The sequence below is a fragment of the Artemia franciscana genome, chromosome 7, assembly GCF_032884065.1.
Source record: "Artemia franciscana chromosome 7, ASM3288406v1, whole genome shotgun sequence".
Classification (NCBI taxonomy): Eukaryota; Metazoa; Arthropoda; class Branchiopoda; order Anostraca; family Artemiidae; genus Artemia; species Artemia franciscana.
This window is the reverse complement of record NC_088869.1, coordinates 45,759,236-45,781,994: the sequence shown is the minus strand read 5'-3', so window position 1 is coordinate 45,781,994 and position 22,759 is coordinate 45,759,236. Positions and strand designations below refer to the sequence as shown.

Genomic DNA, 22,759 nt, shown 5'->3' with positions numbered 1-22,759 from the left:
TAAAAAAAATAAAAAAGCTAAAAAACTAAAAAAACTAAAAAAACTAAAAAAAGGTAAAAAACTAAAAAAACTAAAAACTAAAAAAAAATAAAAAAAAGGAAAAAACTGAAAAATAAGCTAAAATAAAGGTAAAAACCAATAAAAAACTAAAAAAAAACTGAAAAAACTAAAAAAAGGCAAAAACTACAAAAAAACTAAAAACTAATAAAAAAAGGAAAAAACTGAAAAATAAGCTAACATAAAGGTAAAAACCAATAAAAAACTAAAAAGAAAAAAAGGAAAAAACTAAAAAAAATTTTCATCTAAAAAACTAAAAAAAACTAAAAAAGGTAAAAACTAAAAGAACTAAAAAAGAAAAAAATAAATGACGACACTCAAAGAGAAAGCGACCAGGACAAAAGGAATGTTCGATTAGCAATCAACAAAGCACCGGGACATAGGGAGTATAAATGACGACCAGGACATAAGTAAAAAAAAAAATTAACAAAACTAAAAAGAAGGTAAAAACTACAAAAAAACTAAAAAGAAAAAAAAACTAAAAACTAATAAAAAAACTAAAAAATCTAAAAATCTAAATAAACTAAAAAAGAAAAAAAAGGAAAAAAATAAAGGAGAAAAACAAAACTAAAAAACGAATGTATATACAGACCGGTACACCGGGATACAAATGACGACCGGGACAGAGGGAATATAAATGACGACCGGGACACAGGGACACAACTACAACGGGGACACCGGAGGAAACAGGGGGATGTAAATGACGACCGGGACACCGGGACAGGGAATGGTCGATTAGCAATCACCATCAACAAAGCTCAAGGGCAATCATTAGAATCATGAGGTATAGATCTGAATACAGATTGTTTTCCCATGGACCATTATATGTTGCATGTTCAAGAGTCGGTAAACCTGACAATCTATTTATATGCAAAGACAATGGGACAGCAAAGAATGTTGTATATTCGCAAGTTTTACGTAGTTAAAACCATATATATATATATCTATCTATATTCACAGGTGGGACATAGGGACACAACTACAATGGCGCGTAACTATTATGGCGCGTAACGACTTACGCGCGCGGGGGGGCTTGGGGGGGGGGCGCGAAGCGCCCCCACCAACTAGGTGTTGGGGTGGCGCGAAGCGCCACCCCAACAGCTAGTATATATATATATATATATATATATATATATATATATATATATATATATATCTTCTATATATATAAAAATAAGTTGTCTGTCTGTGGATGTGTGGATGTGTCAGGTGACGTCACCTGAAAAAACTGGATCAGGTGACGTCAAAACTGAAAAAACTAAAAAAGGCAAAAACTACAAAAAAAACTAAAAACTAATAAAAAAAATAAAAAAGCTAAAAAACTAAAAAAACTAAAAAAAGGCAAAAACTACAAAAAAAAACTAAAAACTAATAAAAAAGCTAAAAAACTAAAAAAAACTAAAAAAAGGCAAAAACTACAAAAAAAACTAAAAACTAATAAAAAAAATAAAAAAGCTAAAAAACTAAAAAAACTAAAAAAACTAAAAAAAAGGTAAAAAACGAAAAAAACTAAAAACTAAAAAAAACTAAAAAAAAAGGAAAAAACTGAAAAATAAGCTAAAATAAAGGTAAAAACCAATAAAAAACTAAAAAAAAACTGAAAAAACTAAAAAAAGGCAAAAACTACAAAAAAAACTAAAAACTAATAAAAAAAGTAAAAAAGCTAAAAAACTAAAAAAACTAAAAAAACTAAAAAAAGGTAAAAAACTAAAAAAAATAAAAAATAAAAAAAAACTAAAAAAAAGGAAAAAACTGAAAAATAAGCTAAAATAAAGGTAAAAACCAATAAAAAACTAAAAAGAAAAAAAGGAAAAAACTAAAAAAAATTTTCATCTAAAAAACTAAAAAAACTAAAAAAGGTAAAAACTAAAAGAACTAAAAAAGAAAAAAATAAATGACGAAACTCAAAGAGAAAGCGACCAGGACAAAAGGAATGTTCGATTAGCAATCAACAAAGCACCGGGAAGCACCGGGACACAGGGAGTATGAATGACGACCAGGACATAAGTAAAAAAAAAAATTAACAAAACTAAAAAGAAGTTAAAAACTACAAAAAAACTAAAAAGAAAAAAAAACTAAAAACTAATAAAAAAACTAAAAAATCTAAAAATCTAAATAAACTAAAAAAGAAAAAAAAAGGAAAAAAATAAAGGAGAAAAACAAAACTAAAAAAAGAATGTATATACAGACCGGTACACCGGGATACAAATGACGACCGGGACACAGGGAATATAAATGACGACCGGGACACAGGGACACAACTACAACGGGGACACCGGGGGAAACAGGGGGATGTAAATGACGACCGGGACACCGGGACAGGGAATGGTCGATTAGCAATCACCATCAACAAAGCTCAAGGGCAATCATTAGAATCATGAGGTATAGATCTGAATACAGATTGTTTTCCCATGGACCATTATATGTTGCATGTTCAAGAGTCGGTAAACCTGACAATCTATTTATATGCAAAGACAATGGGACAGCAAAGAATGTTGTATATTCGCAAGTTTTACGTAGTTAAAACCATATATATATATATATATATATATATATATATATATATATATATATATATATATATATATATATATATATATATATATATATATATATATATATATATATATATATATATATATATCTATATTCACAGGTGGGACATAGGGACACAACTACAATGGCGCGTAACTATTATGGCGCGTAACGACTTACGCGCGCGGGGGGGCTTGGGGGGGGGCGCGAAGCGCCCCCACCAACTAGGTGTTGGGGTGGCGCGAAGCGCCACCCCAACAGCTAGTATATATATATATATATATATATATATATATATATATATATAATATATATATATCTCACTTCTGACAAAATAAAGGTAGTCTAAACATCATGTCTCAAAATTATCTTTAAGGTAAATTCCCTTATACTGTCCTTCTTTACAGAGCCAATCTGATTATCTTCAGAAAAGGAGAGCAAAAAATGACTTACGTTTGCTTTCCATGCCCCCCCCCCAGAAACAAATTTACTTTTCTTTATTCGTTTTCCTCCCTTTAACCTGACCTCCCTCGTCCTGTCTAGGAAAACAATTCCCCATGTTTACCCCGATAGATTTTACGGAAAACAAATAGGACCTCTTATCTCCTTTATAAAATTGAAATATTAATTAAGTGGATCTTAACTCTTCTTAATTTTTGTATCGTTTATTGTGGACTTATTGGGTTTTAATGCGCTATTTTTTTAATAATTTCTTTTAATTTTTATTTTGATTATTTTGTGCATGACCGATTGCATCTTTAATTAACTTTAAGGTTGTTTTGCTTTTGTTGTTTTTGTTCTCTTTCTTTTCTTTCTTTTTTTTTTCTTGACGTAAGAAGGAAATTCGGTTAGAGGCTATGATAGTCTTTTGGAAATAAACATTACCTTAGACTGTGTAAATTAGTTCGTTTATTTAATGTAAAAACTCAATTGTTTTTATTTTCAAAGTAAACAAGAGTCAATTTACCACTGGCCCTAATTGAACTGGCCCCGTTACTGCTTAACTGTCTAAATAGACTAAAGTGTAATAATGGAATTATATGACCATATTAATTATTTTTCTTTTTTCCTTAAATGCTGAATTGGAATGGTTTACGAAATGCGTGATATTTAAATACGTTTTTCTCTAGGGTTTACAGTAGTGGTAAATTAGGGATGAAATTTTTCTAGTTTTTCTGAAAATTTGCAACAAGGCTTAACCCTGTCCTATCCTGCAGTGTTAGTTCTGAGTCTAATATCGGATAAGGAAGTATTTTTCTATTACCCTGATTTTTTTACTGAAAACTAGCCAAAAGCTATTTAATATGTATCTAACAGACTTTACACACTAAAGCTATTTAAGTTACTTGACAATAAAGATGGGGGGGGGGGAGATGAGGAGCTTCAAAGTTTATGGTTAGTATGAAACAATATTTGTATATTATACTTGCCGAATTATACGCGAGTTGTAAAATTTAAAGTGAATGGAGGCAACATCATAAATGGAAAATAAACAAACAACAGGCTCACTTGAAAGAATAATACATGTGTGTCTTTATGGGAGATGGAATGGAGGGGAGTATGGTATCTATTGGTCTAGCAAGATGCCAAGAGCAACTTCTAAAAACGATACAAGAAATGTTGGCTAGCCACAAATATGACTTATAACAAGTTGACTTGATCGATTTATTGATTCAATTAATGTTTTATTTACAACTGAGCAATGAATCACAGATTTGTTTATTTGGAACTGATTTTTTTACTGAATACTTCCTGAGCCGATACTTTTAACTGAGACTAGTTTGCTATTGGATAATACACTATTTTCCAAACTAAGTCCTAATTTACCCAGGCGAAAATTACGCCATATTTGCAATACTGTCATTTACAAAATTTGTAAAATAAGGAATGAGACTGATACACCTATAATATTATCTGAAGTAATCTGTGAAATTATTCACGTAATTGCAATTTCAGACCCCCCCCCCCCACCTTCATCAGTTACTGGTAATATCATAATTATTTGACCATCCTTGATTAACCCTACATGTACCATGTACTTTACTACATTTTTAAATATGTTAAAGTTAGCAAAGTTAGGATCAGAGAACTTACTCAACTAATTTTGAATCATTATTTACTAATCAAAACTAGCCCAAATTTGCCTATCAATACAGTAAACCCATTCTTATTATAGAATTTACCGAAAAAAAAATCATAGACCGGCGTTTCCTAACCTCATGGGAGTCCTGATCTTATATATAAGTCAGAATACAACCAGAATACATCAAAAATACAAAAAAAAACTACACGTTTAGGATGAGATTTTCTCACGGAGAAATTTAATTTTTCACCCTTTTGATAGGATAAATAAGCAGAACTTAACAGACCCCAGATTCACTAGTCAAGATATAATCTTTTACCGCATCTACCGATACTAATCCATTTGAAACATTATTTCATTTGCTGGATATAATATTTTTCAAAATATTTTCTAATTACATTTCCGTCTTTTTTACCTTGGTTTCTCTTCAGGGGCAAAACAGGAACTGGTAACGTCGGATCCGGGATATAAGAAGTCCACATCATATAAACTTCATTAGCTGCAACTTTTGTTGTAGACAATGGAGATGGCGCAGTAGATGTACTGTCAAACCCTTCCTTCTTTCCGTCTATACTCTCACTAACACTTGTCAAGTGAGACGACTGCTGTATAGAGCGATTCACGAAAAGCTCATCTTTTCTAGGTGACGCTTCTAAGCCTGGCGTTTGAGCAAACACACTGGTTTGGCACACTAATGATGTTTGTGCACTTATATCATGGCCATTATTAAAAGATGTTTGTGATTCAACATTTGTTTTCCAACGATCTGGGGTTACTTGTGTTCCAATTGAAATTACTCGAAGAGGACTGGTTTGTTGTTCAACACAAATCTTAGATGGTAAGGCAATAACGGCTGGAGCAGCAGGTTCGTACTTCATTTCCATTGCACGAATCTGCTCAAACGATAATTCTCTACCTTCACGATAGACCTAAAACGTAAATGAAATTATCCCTCTGACAACAGACTCTTTAGAATGATGCAATTTATAGCAGTAAAAAGTTGTAAGAACGGAACATCATCCATTCTAAATAGGACGAGGTTTTATTAATAAAACAAATAATTAACATAAAAATATCATTTTACTACTTCCCCTAAAAGAAATGCTTGCACGTAGAGAGGTAAAGGAGACAAATAACAGAGAGAAAAAAGAAGAAAAAAAAACTAGTCTACCTACCCCGTCGATATCACCACGATATATATATATATATATATATATATATATATATATATATATATATATATATATATATATATATATATATATATATATATATACATCATTCTTCACCTCTGGAAACTATATTTCATAGGCAATCCCCATCAGATATATGAATAAATAAAAAATGAAAATTAATATTCAAGAGAAAACAATTTTTTTAATAAATGGGGATTACCAATTGTATACAAACTATGCGAACAATGTACAGACTCAGCCAATTGGAATTAAGATTGGTTTTACAGTCAAACAACTACTAGAAAAGATTATTATTGAGCGACTTTGTTTCTAGTTCATTTTACTACCAAAGATTTGACTTTAAAGATAGTAAGATGTTTTAAATGACAATTCACAACTGTACAGTAAAAATTCAACTCGCTCTGTCACTATATCCAACTGAAATTGAAAAAAAATTCTTTATAGGGGAACCAAGGCTTCGACTAAGATCGAAAAGACCTTCCCCTTCCTTTAGAAGCTAATCAAAGAACCTTAGTAACTGTAGTTCTGTTTTAATCCAAATTTTCGGCTAAACTTGCCCACAGAATAAGTATGTAGGTTTTGAGAAATACTTAAGGCGGGCACAAAAATCAAATTTTTCGTATCTAACTCGTTTTGAAAACCCGAATTTCAGTTGTTGTCAATAATTTGTTTGTAAGGGTGACTTATGGTCAGGACGTTCATTGACAGTTTCAGGTTAAGGAAAAGGCAAAAAAAACTTTTGAAGAGCCATCGTGCATTAGCCAAGGTCATTGAACAAGTCAATAGAATTCTGAATTCCGAGGGGAGTCACATTATAACCTGAAGCTGTGCAAATAAAAGGTTTGTGCAAACTAGCCCTCACACAGCAATGACTCCAAAAAGGTTTGCGAGTTTTGCATTGTATAGAAGCCAACAGTTGTCCCAACTTGGTCCATTCATTGATTATTGATCTGGTTCCATATTACCTAAGGAAATTCTCGAACAAAAAAAGTTACCATAACAATTAGAGCTTTATCGTAACAAAGAAAGCTTTATTATAATAAGGAAATTTCTTGAATGGATTTCAGCAAAGAGTTTAAGGTGAATCATAGTAATTTCGAGAGTAATAAAAAAAGACACAATGATATTTATGGAAGTTAATGGTTAGTATGGTTCGTTTAGAAGGATTCGCTTTGACATATAAAATTTCAGCTACAGCAGCAGCATAGGTAACATTTTGAAGAGTTAATATCTTTAAAGCACGTTTTAAAGATTGATAAGTTCCACAAACTCCCTTAAGTAAGAAGGCTCGTTTCCAAGGTCATTAATGTCAGATAGAATAAAAGGGATCCCTATAAGGCATCCCGGAGAATCCTTTTAGAACTATAGAATAATTTACAACTTAAGAACTATTTGAAAATAATGATATAAAAACATTTCCCAAAGAATGGTCAAGTCCTCATTTTTAGCAATATAAGCCTTAGCTATGATCAGCTTAGTCACAGGCTTTTGAAGGTGAACCATATAAAATATCTCTAACTCTAAAAACCCGAACAGCATCAAGACTTGAAGGAGGGAGGGGTTGCCACCCTTTGTGAGAGCGTCTTTTTGGCTTACTCTGATCGTTAATCATATCTCCTATAATCGTTATCATAACTACGGTCTTTCTTTCATTTTTTTTTCATAGCTTGACATTATTTGATGTTGCAAAGTTAAAATGTCCTTTGTGACAAACAAGTTTGAAATTACTGCTATGTAATCCAGCTAATCCAGCAGATCTGCTTCATTCTCAGGTCAAAGTACCTAGCGATTTTAGGAAAACCTCAATTAAACCAATGCATAAGAAAGGTGGTAAGAGAGTGTGCTAATTATCGAGTCATTAGTCTTGTCTCTATAGGTAGCAAATTATTTAGTAACATGATACTTTTTATACTGAGAGATGCAGCAGACAAAGTTATAAGAGAAGGACAGTGCGGTTTCAGAAAAGACACTCTCCCTTCAGCCCCCCAGATGGTCGAATCTGGAAAAACGATTTTATCAAGTCAATTTGTGCAGCTTCCTGGCACGACTACCAATTTTCATCGTCCTAGCAGGTCCAGAAGCACCAAACTCGCCAAATCACTGAACCCCTCCCCCCCAACTCCCCCAAAGAGAGCGAATCCAGTACGGTTCCGTCAATCACGTATCAAGGACAGTTGCTTATTCTATCCACCAAGCTTCATCCCGATTCCTCCACTCCAAGTGTTTTCCAAGATTTCCCCCTCCAACTCCCCCAATGTCAAAAGATCTGTTCAAGATTCGAAATAAGAGCTCTAAGACATGGATTCCTTCTAAGTATCAAATTTCATTAAGATCCGATCACCTATTCGTAAGTTAAAAATACCCCAATCTTCACGTTTTCCAAAAATTCCGGTTTCCCCCTCCAACTCCCCCCAATGTCACAGGATCTGGTCGGAATTTAAAATTAGAGCTTTAAAGCACAAGATCCTTCTAAATATCAAATTTCATTAAGATCTGGTCACCCTTTCCTAAGTTACAAATACCTCAATTTTCAAAATTACCCCCCCCCCCAACTCCACCAAAGAGAGCAGATCCGGTCAGATTATGTCAGTCACGTGTCTTAGACAGGTTTTTATTCTTCCCATCCAGTTTCATCCTGATCTCACCGCTTTAAGTATTTTCTAAGATTTCCGGTCCCCCCAACAACCCCCCTCCCCAGTTACGATGGATCCGGTTGAGATTTAAAACAAGAGATCTGAGTTCAAGGTTCTTATAAATATGAAGTTTCATGAAGATCCGATCGCTCCTTCGTAAGTTAAAAATACGTCATTTTTTCTAATTTTTCAGAATTAAAAATAGAGCGGATCCGTTCCAATTATGTAAATCGCGTATCTAAGACTTCTGCTATTTTCCCACTAAGTTTCATCCCGATCCCTCCAAACTCCGTTTTCCAAACAAGCGTTTTCCATGATTTTAGGTTCCCCCATCCCAAACTCCCCCCAATGTCAACAGATCCGGTCGGGATTTAAAATAAGAGCTTTGAGACACGATATCCTTCTAAATATCAAATTTCATTGAGATCCGATCACCCGTTCGTAAGTTAAAATAACTCATTTTTTCTAATTTTTTAGAATTAAACCCCCCTCCCAACTACCCCAAAGAGAGCGGATCCGTTCCGTTTATGTAAATCATGAATCTAGGACTTGTGCTTATTTTTCCCACCAAGTTTCATCCCGATCCCTCAACTCTAAGTGTTTTTCCAAGATTTTAGGTTTCCCCCTCCCAACTCCCCCCCCCCCAATGTCACCAGATCCGGTCGGGATTTAAAATAACAGCTCTGAGACACGATATACTTCCAAACATCAAATTTAATTAAGATCTGATCAACCGTTCCTAAGTTAAAAATACTTCAATTTTTCTGTTTTTTCCGAATTAACGGGCCCACCACTCCCCCCAGATGGTCAAATCAGGAAAACGACTGATTCTAATTTAATCTGGTCCGGTCCCTGACACGCCTGCCAAATTTCATCGTCCTAGCTTACCAGGAAGTGCCTAAAGTAGCAAAACCGGGACCGACAGACAGACAGACTGACGGGCAGACAGACCAACAGACCGACAGAATTTGCGATTGCTATGTCACTTGGTTAATACCAAGTGCCATAAAAAACTAAGAATTATCAAGTATTTTAAGCTCGTTTATTCAGTATTTCAGGAAGCATTACAGAATTTAATTTCCAAAAATATATGACTTTAGTAGACTCTAGGATAAGAATTTGACAGGAACTTTCCAGGAGCAGTTGAAATGCTAAACTGAAGAGTTAAAAATTTGACAATATAGAAGATGGATGGAATAAGACACCAGTCTGTGAAGTCACTGACGGTGCCTTAGAAAGTTAGATTCGCCGCTAGAAATATTAGTGAAAATCCTTCATGTTTAATAGAGAGGAGGAGGGGCTTGTACTAGAGTTATTTTAGCTATAAATACTATGAAAATAAGAGGAATGTGAAGAAAGTGGAGAAAGCACTCAAATATGAATTAAAAAGGGGTGAAGTGGAGGCCATGGATAAAAGTGCCGAAGAAGTGGAAGAAGCAGCCAGACGGCACAATAGCAAAATCTTGTACAGATATATTAATAAATTGAGAGGGAATAGTCAATCTGGACTTGTCCCAGTTAAAGGTAAGAAAGGAGTTCCCAATTAGTGATAAGGAAACAGTTAAAAAATAGACGAGCAGAACATTATGAGAATATACTAAACCCTAATAGAGTTACAGGAAAGATAAGAAAAGAATGAAAAAGTTTGTGACACTTTGGATGAGAAGGAAAATTTATTTTGTGAGGAAGAATTAGTGTCAGTACTAAAAGGTTTAAAAATTAATAAGACCCTAGATATTGATAGTGTGGTAAAGGAGTTTTTTTTTTTTTTTTTTTAATGGTAGTTATAAGGTTACAGATAGGTTACTGAATATTATGAACATGGATTTCGAAAAAGGGGAAGTACCTGGCGATTTTAGAAAAACTCTAAATAAGCCCCTCTATAAGAAAGGTGATAAGATTGAGTGTCGTAATTATAGAGTCATTAGCCTGGTTTCTGTAGGAAGCAAATTACTTAATGTGAAAATACTTTTCAGACTCAGAGATGCTGTAAGTAAAGTTTTACGAAAGGAACAGTGCGGTCTTAGGAAGGGTAGAGGAGAAGGGTATAGATTATGGGCAACCGTTTCATTCAGCTGATAGAAGAACTGTAGCAAAGGTTCTATCCTTGTATGGTTTATCATATAAATATATTAAAGTGATTAGTGTTATGTATGAGAACAACATTGCTGTGGTTGAGGTAGGAAACAAAGCTAGTAGCTAGTTTCGTATTAAATCAGGCATTGAGCAGGGTAGCGTTCTATCCCGATTTATATGGGTTATTTTGATAGACTTTGTCCTAAGGAGCAAATTGGGCTTCTGTGACGATGTAATTGCCTTGTTAAAAAGTGAGTTATTGATAATTATAACCCAGTCGTCTTAAATAACATAAAAAAAGAGCGACCTACTTCAGCAGCTATTTGAAACAGCACAAAAAGTGATGTGATCATAATAAGAACTACACCGTCAAATTTAACATGTCAGATTCGTGGAAAATGGAGCTAAAGCCCACGTCTATAAAAATGCAAAACTTCATAATTTGTACAAGAAGAATACGTGTTTATTTGTTGTTGTTTTTGCCATTATAGACTAAGGCAGAAGTAGCAAAAAATTACCTTGTTAAAATCCCAGCAGAACCTTTTACCAGTCATGTCCTCAGGAATGTATCTAGGAACTATCCAATCATCTTGCTTCAATGAAGAAGCGGTCAACATGAGACCTTGATTAGAGGCAACTGGTTGAGTTTGATAATTCTCCTTCAGTACAGCATCGGAGCCGCAGCCTTGGCCATTGGTCGATGAACGAGAACTGTTCCCAAGGACTGAACCAGCTGACACTGAGGAGGTTGACTGCAAGCCAAAACTATCGGTGCCGAGAGAAGAATCTTTCCTTTTTGAAACATCTCCATCATCCGGCCCTGAGTCATACACTGCAAATGAGATTTATAATAAAACAATTTTCAACAGTAAATCAACATAATCAGAAAAATGTTTTTTGGTAAGACTACAATTCATGCTATTACAAAGGTAGAGATAAAGGGTAGTCCCACACATCACGATTTGAAATACAGCCAGTCTCGAGATAGTAAGATATGAGCTCACTACAAAAATCACTCGTATGCACAATTCGATATATCTTTCAACTTGAAAAAGTTAAGTAGTACACAAGAGGAAAAATACTCACTGAATTATAAGGGATGCCATTATCCATAAATGAAAGCCACGTAGAATAACAGGGGAACTCCTCATGCTTCTCGATAAAAGCATTGTTGCAGCACCAATAAAAAAAAAAAAAAAAAGAAGAAAAAACAAACTAAGACAAACACTACAATAAGATAGTTTTCTTCAATAGACATAAGGACAACCTTACACTTTAGTTTGAATGTGACTTAGAATAAAAAGTGCAAGAATATGGGGAAACATAAAACATCAAGCGAAAACAGCTCAATCCACTTAGGAAATCCCAAGAAGTGCATAGCGAAGCAGGTGAAGAGGGTTAGAGCCCAAAAGCACCCCAGATGCTCTGTACATAAGGGGAGGTAGTCCCTACATACAATCTGTGAAATTTGCAAGAGAGTGCCAGCGACGGGTAAATCTTATGAAGTGTGATGAGTATTAACTAGTTTGGAGTGACCACACAAAGTCCCAGTACTTAGCTTCACATATATTTGCAGCTACCTCAAGCGGAGAATATCCTCAAGGTGAGGACAATTTCTAGATTCAAGACAGCTATAAACAGGGAGATTAGTGCTATTCGTTAGTCATTTTTTAAGAGAGTCAGGAACAGCTTCGTGCTATAGAGAACTTATTTAAATTGAGCCATCACCTAAATATGCCCTCGAACGAAGAAGATGAACCCTAAGACTCTCAAATTTCTATTCGACGAGTGCTAGTCAAAACTTGGCAATATTTTGACTCGCACTTGGAATTGTTAAAATGCTTTTCTTCCTTTTTCTGTGGTTGCCTTGTATTAACAAAGACTGCCTTCGATGAATGTGCACCAACTTTTCAACCTGAACAGATTTTTATGGGGAGAGAAAGGGTCTGGACACTATCAAATGTGCCTTTTGAGCCAAAATCTATGTTGTCTCCCTTTTTCATGTGATTTCATCAAATCAAAGAGGAAATGGGGAGGGAATTTCAAGATACTTCTTAAGGTCAGAAAAGGGGTCTCCTATTGCCCGTATTATTGAGAAACCATTATTAACTGAATCATAAGATTATATGATTTTGTCCCCCCCCCTCCTTCTCTGTAGCGACAAAGCCTTGGAGATATGTACGTTTACTATTAAAAGTACATAAGACATGAGAAATTTTTAAAACTTGCTTTACGCAAATGCTAATTACAAGATATTATGCTCATAATATGTACACAAGAGTCTTCAATATGGACGTTCAAAAGCTAGATTCCCTAAAGCCCCGAATTCTACAGTTATGCATATTAGAGTGACCACGAACAAGAAATTAGGTGTTGTCAGTTGGACAAAATGTTGTAATGTGGAAAAAGCAATGGATGGAATGAATTTCGCTACTTATTTACATCAGTGCATAGCTACCAAATAACATCCCTTTTCATAACACTAAGCTTAAAATCTATTTATTTTAAACAGAATTATACCGCCCGGAATAACAAGTTTACTAATTCTGAATTAAAACATAAGAGAACCTAATTTTCACCGATACGAGGAGCAATTTATAGTAAGGAAGCAAAGTTTTTAACTCCTAGCCGAGCCTAGCTTAAGGAGCTAAACTACTGGCAATAATGTTAAAAGAATTCTAGAATTTAACACTTCTTTGAGACTGTTCTAACATGGCAGCTATGTCAGTATTCTATATACATATGCGTTACTCGTCTCCTGGCCTAACTTCCAATATGATCGCCACTAAAGCCGGACAGTTATGGTAACATACCATTCCTTGCCACAAATAGATTACCTTCGTCCAGAAACTATTAGGGACGAATATATACTGAACATCATTGCTAACAGATCTGCTGGCATTAGGAGTGAAACCACAACAGATGTTGAACACTTTCAGAAGGAATTCAAGTAAAACAAAACAATTACTAAGACTAGTGAAATACAACTATCGATAAAACTATGATACTTGCTATAAAAAAAAACAATAAATTATGGTTTTGACACAAATTATGTGTTACAACTTAGAGACTAGAAACTCGACTTTATTAACTGTTCTCTTTGGCTTGGTTAGGATTTGGTTTGTTGGCTCTTTTGCAGTAGATATATATCTAAGCTGGACTTTTCTTTTTTTGCTTGGTTATGATTTTGTTTGTTACCATGGCCCTGTGGCTTTTCCGCAACATAGAGACTCGAAGCTTGACTTTTTTTTTCGCTTGGTTATGATTTTCTTTGCTGTTATAGCTCTGTAGCTTTTTTGCAATAAATATCTTTTGGACTTGACTTTCTTGGGACCCAAAGATGGACTTATTTTTTGCTCGATTATGATTTTGTTAGCTGTCATTGCCCAGTAGCTTTTTTGCAACAAAAATATCTTTTTGACTTTTTTGCAATAAATTTCCATCCATCTTAGAGATTCCAAGCTGGTCTTTTCTTTTTTGCTTGGTTGTGATTTTGTTTGTTGCCATGGACCTTTGGCTTTTCACAATAAATATCTATCTATCTTAAAGACTCGAAACTGGACTTTTTATTAAGTATTTTATTCAGCTTGTCTTAGCATTTTGATACATTTTTTGTTCAGATTGTAAGTCATCATTGGATGGTTTTAATATACAATGAATGCTAAATTGGGCCATTTTTTCGGATGAGATATTCAATCAGTTTATAATTGTTTATTTTCAACATGAAATTATCAGAATTTGTATTTAGACTAAACGTATAAAAAACGAAGAACATTGTTATGTCCTATTCAACGAAGAGGTTATATTTAAGTTTACCACGACGCCAAGACATTGTAGGAGGGCGTATGGTCACCACAGGCCTAATGGACAGCTTTCTTTGGCCTATAATTTTTGTTTATGGGTTTTACTGAAAAAATGAGACAAAAATCCTACCATATTTGTCAATTCTTTTTCCCATTTTTGAGGATTCTTCCATAGCACGCAGTTGTTCAAATGAGTATTCCATGACGCCTGCATACATCTACAGAAAAAAAGAGTCCAAATTAACATGACAGAATCCGTTAAGATTATCTTATAAAGCTCCAGTAAATAGAAATAAAACAAAAAATTACCCAAGACAGCCCAATAGTTTTGAAGTTAAGCCCATGAATGAAGCAATGAAATACTACCACTTGCTCAACTTCAACAATTTTAAAAGAAATAAATTTGTGCTAAAAAGATTGAAATTAGAACATACTAAACATAAAGAAGAAACAATTTTATTGTAGTCAGCACAATAGGCTTGAGGTTAAGTACAAGAATGAAGCGAAGAAAAACTACCACTTGCCCAACTTCCATAAGTTTTTACTAAATAGAATTGTGTTAAAAAAGATGGAAATTAAAAAAAATAGACCTAAAGAAGAAATGATTTTATAGTAGTCAGCACAATAGCCTTGAGATTAAGTACACGAATGAAGCGAAAAAAAAAACTACGTCTTGCCCAACTTCCATAATTCGACACTAAATAGAATTGTGTTACAAACGATAGAAATTAAACAAGAGCTAAGAGTTCAAACGGCACTTGTGACGAGGTCGGAAGAGCCAAGAGCTCATATGGCATGAGCTCTAGGAAAATTCTAAGAATCAATAAATTGATTTAAAAGAAAATCAGAGGATTAATGCCGGTCGGGATTTAAAATAAGAGCTCTGAGACACAGGGTCCTTCTAAATATCAAAATTCATTAAGATCCGGTCACCCATTCGTAAGTTAAAATACCTCATTTTTTCAAATTTTTCCTCTCCTTTCAGCCCCCTAAATGGTCGAATCGGGAAAACGACTTTATCAACTCAGTTTGTGCAGGTCCCTGACACACCTACCAATTGTCATCGTCCTAGCACATCCAGAAGCACTAAACTCGTCAATGCACTGGACCCCCCTCCTAACTCCCCCAAAGAGAGCGGATCCAGTCCGGTTACGTCAATCACATATCTAAGACATTTGCTTATTCTACCCACTAAGTTTCATTCCGATCTCTCCACTTTAAGCGTTTTCCAAGATTTCTGGTTTCACCCTCCAACCCCCCCCCCAATGTGACCAGATCTGGTCAGGATTTAAAATAAGAGCTCTGAGACATGAGTTACTTCTAAATATCAAGTTTCTTTAACATCCAATCACCCGTCCGTAAGTTAAAAATGGACCATTTTTTCTAAATTTTCCAAATTAACCGTCCCCCCACTCTCCCCCCCCCCTAGATGGTTGAAAAGGGGAAATGACTATTTCTAATTTAATCTGGTCTGGTACCTGATACGCCTGCCCAATTCCATCGTCCTAGCTTATCTGGAAGTGCCTAAACTAGCAAAACCAGGACCGACAGGCAGACAGACAGACAGACAGAATTTGCGATCGCTATATGTCACTTGGTTAATACCAAGTGGCATAATTATTAAATTAAAACAAAAAATAAGAATTATAAGATATTAAACATAAATAAAACAATTTTATCGTAGTCGACACATTTATGTTGACGTTAATCCCATTAATAAAAGAATAAAAAATAAAAATATACTACTACCACTTATCCAACTTCTACAACTTTAAACAAGAAATTACTATGTTAAAACAAAAAAGAATAACAAAATATTAAACGTCAATAAAACAACTTTATAACAGCCAACATAATTACCTTGATGTTAAGCCTATAGTGAAACGAAGAAACCCTGTACTTGCCCAGTTCGACAATTTTAAACAAAATTTCAAGAGAAAGCTATTGCATTGCTCGCGATAAGAAACACTTTCGTTTTGATGTAAAACCTTGGTACTTGTGTTGAGGAAATTCTGTGGAATTGCTTCAACTGTTTGATGGTATTTTGATAGATCTTGATTAAACTATATTATGTTTCATGATACATTCATTGGGTGTTTATGGAGAACCCTGGACTGAAAAACTATTCCATTGTCAAGAAGGGGCGAAATATAAACGGGAGGATCTAACTCATGGTTGCAGCTATTACTGCAACCACGAGTTAGCCATGAGTTACAGTTACTAGGCTGCAGCTATTACTGCAACCTAGTAAAGAATGTTTCACATAAGACCATGTACAATTCAGCACTGTTTATATACTGAGTTTTCACACACACACAATATAACTAGTTAACATTTAACATAGTTAATATTTGGACCGTTTCATGTACACCATTTTCATTTATTCCATTTTTTAAGATAAAAACATTGTTTCAATTGTCTCTTAAAATTATTACCAGCAACCCAAAGTTTACTTTTCTTTAAAATTAAAATAAAAAATGAATGACAGAAGAAGAATAGATCGAAGAAACAATAGAAGAAGAACAAAAGAAGTAAAAGGAATTTAGAAAAGAAAAAAGGATACTTACAAGAAGAAAGAGAAGGCATCAAAAGCTTATCTGAAAACAAATTGAAGAAAAAGGCTACAAATAAGTGGGTCCTAATAAGTGAAACGATGTCTTTACAAGTCAAGTATGGATTTTAAATCGAAGAAATTATATCTTAAAAATTATATTTTATACATTTTATAAATAGTAAATATTATATTTACTCAAAAAAACTGCCATAGCAGGGCTGCAAATTTTTAGAATTCCCCAGAAGATCTTGGGTTTTCACTTCTGAGTTTGGGATCTCGGGAGAAACATGCATATTGACCATTATCCTTAAAACGTAAAGACTTTCATGGTTTATATAAATTTCCTTATTATTCAATATTTGTCAATATTTCTCAAACCTCAAATTTGTCGGCAATAAATCTTGGGATATTGCTAAATTTTCCGAGGCGGTCTTAACGCGTAGCATATACATGTCCCAAACATAAATAATACTTGGGCAATGGTGAATAAAGTAAAAAATTCGATATTTTGGAATAAATAGATTGAATTAAAACCGAGAAAAATATAATACCCAGCCTATTGAATAAACTGAATTGTAAAGCAAATCAAACTTAAATATTCAAGCAAGCAGTTCTGTTGCAGATAGCTAGATAGAAACTTTTTTTTTTAATCTTAAAGTAACTGGTGGTGACTGATCCTTACACTATGGATTGCATGTTTTATAACTTTAGGCAATTAATTTCGTCTTTTTATCAAGTTAATAGCGTACCCAAACGCAGAGGGAGAGGCCAAAAATACACCCACCCCCCTCTCCCCAAAGATCATTCCAAAGAATACCCTAGATAAAAAGAATTGTTGGACCTGAAGATGTTCTTGTCAATTACAACCCAAACCCCCTCAAAAAAGTTTAGATATCCTTCTCCTCTAATTCCAAATCCACAATCGTTTACAATTCCACAGAGAACAAAAATTCTGTTTCTAGTCAGGTACCCAAATGCAGAAATTATCAAAAGAACAAATAGTGGGGTCACAAATCATGACAGAGAAATGTAAATTTAATTTTCACTTTATGAGTGATTTATTCAATGGCATGGGGAAACATTTTTTTTTCCATTGATGATTTTCAAAGTTAACATTGAGCTTAATAGAATATAGGTATAAAAAATTCGGGTTTGAGAAGGACCCCCCCCCCATAATAAATATATGGAATAAAATTGTCTTTAGTCTGTTTCATTACATACCTGAGAAATAGCCTCAAGTTAATAAACTCTAACTTGCTAGAGATGAAAGATTGATAATGTGTTTTCATTAAATATATCTTTTAAACATATACATTAGCAAAATCACAGACAAAAGAAAGCAGGTTACAGCAAGCAGCAAGATAATTACCTGATTAATTCTGCACATTATGTTTTGGTTGATGTCTACATTTTCTCTTTGGACAAGATGACTAGTACCAGGCTCTGCAGATCGAGATTTCAAGACAGACGTACAGCCAGCCACGACTTTCGACGCTGCAGCAGCATAAGCTTCGTCCTCTACGTGAACTATTGAAGAGAAAACAATAGCCAAGACTTTGCCGTACAGTGACTATTAAGTCAAAATCTAATCATTTAGGCCATTGGATCCCCAGTAGCATTACCTCAAGCCCATCAACCATAAATTATATAATACTTTTATCCTTCCTATGAAAGAACATAAACTCACCGCCTGGTGCTTTAATCTTATTAAAGAACAATCTAACCAAGTTGATTCTGATCAAAATGGGCATTCCGAATCGTAAATAAAGAATATAGAGCTCAATACAACTACCAATCCAGTAGTTCATGGTACACCTTTTACAAATAGTAAGCGATGACATTAACATTGACTCACAACCCAATAATAAAGAGATTCAGACCCTCGGGAGTCTTCAAGTTTCTTTCTCGAAGATTGGACGCAGACCAATCAGGGAAAAATAGAAGAACAGGGGAAAATACACTTTTTTCATACATATAATATATATATCTATATATATAAAAATAAGTTGTCTGTCTGTGGATGTGTCAGGTGACGTCACCTGAAAAAACTGGATCAGGTGACGTCAAAACTGAAAAAACTAAAAAAGGCAAAAACTACAAAAAAAACTAAAAACTAATAAAAAAATAAAAAAGCTAAAAAACTAAAAAAACTAAAAAAGGGCAAAAACTACAAAAAAAAAACTAAAAACTAATAAAAAAGCTAAAAAACTAAAAAAACTAAAAAAAGGCAAAAACTACAAAAAAAACTAAAAACTAATAAAAAAAATAAAAAAGCTAAAAAACTAAAAAAACTAAAAAAACTAAAAAAAAGGTAAAAAACGAAAAAAACTAAAAACTAAAAAAACTAAAAAAAAAGGAAAAAACTGAAAAATAAGCTAAAATAAAGGTAAAAACCAATAAAAAACTAAAAAAAAACTGAAAAAACTAAAAAAAGGCAAAAACTACAAAAAAAAACTAAAAACTAATAAAAAAAGTAAAAAAGCTAAAAAACTAAAAAAACTAAAAAAAGGTAAAAAACTAAAAAAAATAGAAAATAAAAAAAAAAAAAAAAAGGAAAAAACTGAAAAATAAACTAAAATAAAGGTAAAAACCAATAAAAAACTAAAAAGAAAAAAAGGAAAAAACTAAAAAAAATTTTCATCTAAAAAACTAAAAAAAACTAAAAAAGGTAAAAACTAAAAGAACTAAAAAAGAAAAAAATAAATGACGAAACTCAAAGAGAAAGCGACCAGGACAAAAGGAATGTTCGATTAGCAATCAACAAAGCACCGGGACACAGGGAGTATAAATGACGACCAGGACATAAGTAAAAAAAAAAACTATCTATATATATAAAAATAAGTTGTCTGTGGATCTGTGGATCGTGGATCAGGTGACGTCACCTGAAAAAACTGGATCAGGTGACGTCAAAACTGAAAAAACTAAAAAAAGGCAAAAACTACAAAAAAAACTAAAAACTAATAAAAAAAATAAAAAAGCTAAAAAACTAAAAAAACTAAAAAAAGGCAAAAACTACAAAAAAAAACTAAAAACTAATAAAAAAGCTAAAAAACTAAAAAAACTAAAAAAAGGCAAAAACTACAAAAAAAACTAAAAACTAATAAAAAAAATAAAAAAGCTAAAAAACTAAAAAAACTAAAAAAAGGTAAAAAACTAAAAAAACTAAAAATATATATATATATATATATATATATATATATATATATATATATATACTCCTTATCCAATCCTTATTCAATAGTAATAGCAAGTTCTGGCCAAACCCTTTAGAATACTTAAGACACCAAACACCACTATTTTAAGCAATCTCTAAGCATATGCAGAGGTAGTTAAATTCATACTTCCCCATACTTTATGAGTAAAATTCATATTCATACTTTATGACGAATTATTGTGAAATTATTCACCTTTTATTCCACCACAGTATATCTCCAAATAGTCCAAAGAGCGCTAGAGCTACCGTATTATATAACGGCAAGCCATGAAATCATCCAAGAAAGTGTCTGCTTTTATCACTATTAGCTGTGTTTAGTAATGCTTTACTAAATGCTTAATGCTTAATACTTTCTTAGTCTCTTAGAGATTTTTTCATCACTTCTAATTCATAGCTGCAAGATACTAAATGAATTTCATTTATCCTAAACTCACTTCTAGTTCGATTCCTGCCATTTTTCCCTAGATGTTTCCGAAGCATTTTACTCTTTAGATTTAAAAGGAGTAACACATAAGCATAACTTAAAATAGCCATATTTGGCGTCTATAGCACTATAAAGTATTTGATAGGAGTTTACCATTAACAATTGTTATTACTGAACTAGCGTTGGGTTAGAATTCGCGTTATTACAAAGTTGTTTGGTACTAAGTTGACAAAACACCATTTAATTTATGTCAAAAGTAAGGAAAGTTAGAAAGAGCCATGAACTCCAATGCTAGCAGTAAAACCTGTCCGACAACACTGGTAAAAACGAAGAAGAACAAGAGCTAAGAGCTCATATGGCACTTGTGACGAGGCAAGAAGAGCTAAGTGCCAAGAGCTCATATGGTATGAGCTCTAAAAAATTCTAAGAATCAATAGATTAATTTAAAAGGAAAATCAGAGGCTTCATGCCGGGCAAGATTTAAAATAAGAGCTCTGAGTCACGATGTCCTTCTAAAGATCTGATCACCCACTCGTAAGTTATAAATACCTCATTTTTTCTAATTTTTCCTCTCCCTTTAGCCCTCCAGATGGTCGAATTTGGGAAAACGACTTTATCAAGTCAATTTGTGCAGCTCCCTGACACGCCTACCAATTTTCATCGTCCTAGCATGTCCAGAAGCACCAAACTCGCCAAATCACTGAACCACTCCCCCCAAATCCTCCAAAGAGAGCGAATCCAGTACGGTTACGTCAATCACGTATCAAGGAAATTTGCTTATTATATCCACCAAGCTTCATCCCGATTCCTCCACTCCAAGCGTTTTCCAGATTTCCCCCTCCAACTCCCCCCAATGTCAACAGATCTGGTCGGAATTTGAAATAAGAGCTCTGAGACATGAATTCCTTCTAAATATCATATTTCATTAAGATCCGGTCATCCGTTCTTAAGGTAAAAATACCTCAATTTTTCTAATTTTTCCTAATTAACACCCCCCAGCTCCTCCAAAGAAAACGGATCCGTTCCAATTATGTCAATCACGTATCTAGAACTTGTGCTTATTCTTCCCATCAAGTTTCATCCCGATATCTCCACTCTAAGCGTTTTCCAAGATTTCTGTTTCCCTCCTCCAACCCCCTATGTCCCCGGATCCAATTCGAGTCGAAAATGGAGCATCAGAGACATAAGCTCCTTCTATATATGTCAAGTTTCATTAAGATCCGATCACCTAATCGTAAGAAAAAAATACCCCAATTTTCACGTTTTCCAAGAATTCCGGTTTCCCCCTCCAACTCCCCCCAATGTCACAGGATCTTGTCTGAAATTAAAATTAGAGCTTAAAGCACAAGATCCTTCTAAATATCAAATTTCATTAAGATCTGGTCACCCGTTCTTAAGTTACAAATGCCTCATTTTTCCAAATAACCCTCCCCCCCCCGACTCCACCAATGAGAGTAGATCCGTCCTGTTATGTCAGTCACGTATCTTAGACAGGTTTTTATTCTTTCCATCCAGTTTCATCCTGATCTCTCCTCTTTAAGTATTTTCTAAGATTTCCGGTCCCCCCAAACTGCCCCCCCCCCCAATGACGCTGGATCCAGTTGAGATTTAAAATAAGAGATCTGAGTTACGAGTTCCTTCTAAATATGAAGTTTCATGAAGATCCAATCACTCCTTCGTAAGTTAAAAATACGTAATTTTTTCTAATTTTTCAGAATCACCCCCCCCCCCCAATAGAGCAGATCCGTTCCAATTATTTCAATCGCGTATCTAAGGCTTCTGCTTATTTTTTCCACCAAGTTTCATCCCGATCCCTCCAGTCTAAGCGTTTTCCATGATTTTAGGCCCCCCCAAACTCCCCCCAATGTCACCAGATCCGGTCGGGATTTAAAATAAGAGCTTTGAGACACGATATCCTTCTAAATATCTAATTTCATTGAGATCCGATCACCCGTTCGTAAGTTAAAAATACCTTATTTTTTCTAGTTTTTCGGAATAAACCCCCCCCCAACTAACCCAAAGAGAGCGGATCCGTTCCGGTTAGGTCAATCATGTATCCAGGACTTGTGCTTATTTTTCCCACCAAGTTTCATCCCGATCCCTTCACTCTAAGTGTTTTCCAAGATTTTGGGTTTCCCCCTCCCAACTCCCCCCAATGTCACCATATCCGGTCAGGATTTAAAA

General features: G+C 34.0%; 1 protein-coding gene across 2 annotated transcripts in view; it reads right to left on the bottom strand.

Moving 5' to 3' along the window:
- Positions 1 to 22,759, bottom strand: part of LOC136029368 (uncharacterized) — a 97,018-nt gene that overhangs the window by 50,769 nt on the left and 23,490 nt on the right. For both annotated transcript variants that reach the window (XM_065707683.1, XM_065707684.1), the window contains exons 6-9: positions 18,307 to 18,464; positions 14,514 to 14,601; positions 11,099 to 11,412; positions 5,091 to 5,604 (exon numbers count right to left, since the gene is read on the bottom strand). In XM_065707683.1, coding sequence (XP_065563755.1) covers positions 5,091 to 5,604; positions 11,099 to 11,412; positions 14,514 to 14,601; positions 18,307 to 18,464 — 1,074 coding nt within the window. The remainder of the gene's footprint in view (positions 1 to 5,090; positions 5,605 to 11,098; positions 11,413 to 14,513; positions 14,602 to 18,306; positions 18,465 to 22,759) is intronic.